The 3,210-nt window shown below is 48.4% G+C and overlaps 1 protein-coding gene across 1 annotated transcript in view; it reads right to left on the bottom strand.

Annotated features, from left to right (window-relative positions):
• Positions 1-842: 842 nt before the first annotated feature.
• Fam71f2 (family with sequence similarity 71 member F2) overlaps positions 843-3,210 on the bottom strand; it is a 19,477-nt gene continuing 17,109 nt past the window's right edge. The window contains exon 5 of the mRNA XM_008846386.1: positions 843-1,178. Within this exon, the coding sequence (XP_008844608.1) occupies positions 989-1,178 (190 nt within the window). The 3' untranslated portion in view covers positions 843-988. The remainder of the gene's footprint in view (positions 1,179-3,210) is intronic.

Raw genomic sequence — 3,210 nt, forward strand, 5'->3', positions numbered from 1 at the left:
ATTCAAAATGGACAAGAAGATTCAGTAGGTCAAAGTAAGACAGTTTATTCCACCAACACAGCAAACAGCAGAACGCTAGCAGATCAGTGCCAGTTGTCCTGCCCCAAGCTACACAATGGGACCAAACAAGGGCCATACCTGCCTAGGCTGTACTGTGGCTGAGAGCCCAGAGCTAAGGGCTCAGCATCTTTGACAGCAAACAGTAACCAAACAAGTTCTCTCCCAAGAAGAGAATTAAGTAATAAGGTAATCACTCTATGTCACCTTGACCTCCTTCATTGTCTATATGACTAGCTACAAAAAGAGCTTACGGCCAGAGGACTTGAAAGTTGGCATGCTTAGCAAGGGTATATATGGATTCTCAAAGCCCATGGAAGTTGACTGTGTTGGTTTATGTTTGTAATCCCAGCACTTTTGAAGTTTAGGCAGGAGGCTCATTACTTGAAGACCCTGCCTCAAAATAAAAAAATGTAGAGCCGACATGGAGAATCATGCCTTTAATCCCAATACCTGGGAGAGGCAGATGTTCAAAGGTCTACAAGAAGAGTTCCAGGCCAGCCAGGTACTGGAAACTGAACCCAGGTCCTCTGCAAAAGCAGCCAGTGCTAAACCATCTCCCCAGCCCCCCACCCCCATTACTTTTTTTTTTTTAACAAAGGCAGTTTGAGCTTTCCCCTCTGCACTGGCTTTCTTGGCTTGGCTCAGGTGCTTTAGAATTTCAGCTGGTAGCAGCTTTCTTAATTTTCCAAGAAATAAGCTACAAATTTCTAGCCAGTCCTTCCCTCAGCCTCCCAGAGCCTCCCCATATCACAACCTGCCACAACCAGGACTTGAGGACTCACTTGGAAGTTTATTGGTGGAAGTGCAAGAGCACCGTGGTATAAGCACCATCACATCTCTCCTATGGTCACTTGGCTCACTGCGGGAAGCAGCATTGTAGGAGGCATAGAAAGTACACACAGGCCAAGACTGACATCCCATTCTGGTGTCAGGGTCCCAAAAAGTTCTTTTCTAAGGAGCTAGCTACAGGAGCCTGCAAGAAGTTCTCATTTGGGTCCTCTTGTTCCCAGAGGCTGTGGAGCAAGGTGGCTCTCATGGGTATATTGATTGGAGATGCCACCAGCGAGGGTGACTTGTAGCTGTTGTGGTTGTCTGCTTCAGTAGTGGTGTCAGTTTGCCTGTGGGTGTCCAGGAGTGTCCAGGTCATAGAAGACAACAGAAGAGAAAGAAAACATTGTTAAAATCTACTTTCAAAACCATTTGCTAGTTGGGCATTGGTAGGGCACACCTTTAGTCTCAGCAAAGGAAGGCAAAGGCAGGTGAATCTGTGAGATCGAGGTCAACCTGGTCATCATAGCAAGTTTCAGGCCAGTTGGGGCTACAGGGAGACCCTGTATAAAAAAAAAATCAAGAAAATAGACAAAAATAAAACATTTTCTGTCTCTTCCATCATGACTTCCTTGGATACAGATAGAAATATAGATGGAAATGAAGGGAAGTAGCAATGTATACACATGGTATGATGCATCTAACAGTGATCAAAGGAGAGGGCCAGGAGGGAGGCTGGGGCTGAGGCCTGTCCTGCTGATGGGATCAGACACCAGGCAACGCCTCAGTGTATTGAGAGCCTAGTGTGTTGTGATGCAAAACCCAATCTGGACCCACTGGGAACTGCTTGGTGCCCATTGTATCCTGCCAGGTGCTGGTACCACCTACGTGCCAAAACAGCTCTCTAAAACAAAGAAATTGTTTAAAAATCACAACCACCAAGTAACTAGAAAATGTGTGTGTTTAAAAACTTCTTAAAAAATCAAACGAGAGATGGATGATTATTTTATTTTTTGCTTTAAATTTTTTTCAATTTATTTTTATTTTTAATTATGTGTATATGTGTGTGTCCATGTGTGGGTATGTGACCGTGAGTGCAGGTGACCACAGCAGCCAGAGGTGTCGGATCCACTAGGAGCTGGAATGCAGGTGGTTATGAGATGCCTAACATGGTTGCTGGAATTAAACTCAGGTCCCGAGAGCAGTACACGCTTCTAACACTGAGTCATCTCTCCAGCCCATATGCGTTATTTTATTTTATTTTTGCTTTTTTGAGACAGGGTCTCCCTGTAGCCCCAGCTGGCCTGGAACTTGCTATGTAGACCAGGTTGGCCTCCATCTCACACAGATCCACCTGCCTGTGCCTTCTGAATGCTGGGTTTAAAGACATGCACCATCACGTCTGGCTATATGTGTTTTGTTGGGGACCCCTGCTGTTTAGGGTAGCAGTCTCCCCATGTCCAGATAGCCACAAGCTGGCTTGGCGCAAATGGGGAGACTCCCCTTCTCAGCGGGGGCGCCTTCTGCTCTCCTCCCTGACTTGCTTTTGAAATGCCCGTCACAAGATACATGCCCTCCGGCACACGAGCTACCAGGTTTTAATCAGGTGTTGTCTGATAGCCTGATAGAAGCCCACCGCCCTATGTAAATGAAGCATTCCAGGAGTACCTATCAGCTAAGGCTTCTTCTACTATCTCCACACTATAAATAGTCCTAGTTTTACCCCAATAAAGCTGGAGCTGGAGCTGAATCACTGAGATCTGAGCTGAGTCACTTGTCTGAAGCTGTAACACTAAATCCTGTGATCCAGTCTCCCCAGGAGGGCTATCCTTCCGTCATCGACTCACGAAGACCCTGCTTTCACCGTTTCTCGCACCTCCCCTCGTGACCTGGTGGCCAACAGGTCTCGAACTTAGAGAGAGAGAGCATGGTGGAAATTGAAACGGAACCTGACCGGGCAGCTGACAGCAGTCCTAGAGCCACCAGCTCCGGTAGCAGAGACCCACGGCAATGCGGTGCATGAAACCCACGCACCCCAGCGGTGGAGAGCCAGGGGCCCGAATAGCAGACGCGGCCCACGGGACCCGCTGCACTCCAGCGACGTGTGGGAGACCGGCGCCACGCCCAGCAGCTGGCACCCCGAGATCCCCACACGCCCATATCTGGTGCCCAACATGGGGCCTCTGAACCTCATGCCAGCCAGCAGCTGGTACCCTCGGAAACGCAGAATTCGTGAGTACCTCTCCCACCAGGAGAGAAGCAAAAATCTCTTCTAATTTCCTCCTTTTGTTTCCGTTCTAAAAGTCTTCGCGTGGGACCGCTAAGGACAGAGAGACAACTGAGGCTTCCTGGTCAGGGCTACTCCCTGATGTTAGCTAAAGG

The sequence above is a fragment of the Nannospalax galili genome, unplaced genomic scaffold (genome assembly GCF_000622305.1).
Source record: "Nannospalax galili isolate Female #2095 unplaced genomic scaffold, S.galili_v1.0 scaffold660, whole genome shotgun sequence".
NCBI classification, from domain to species: domain Eukaryota; kingdom Metazoa; phylum Chordata; class Mammalia; order Rodentia; family Spalacidae; genus Nannospalax; species Nannospalax galili.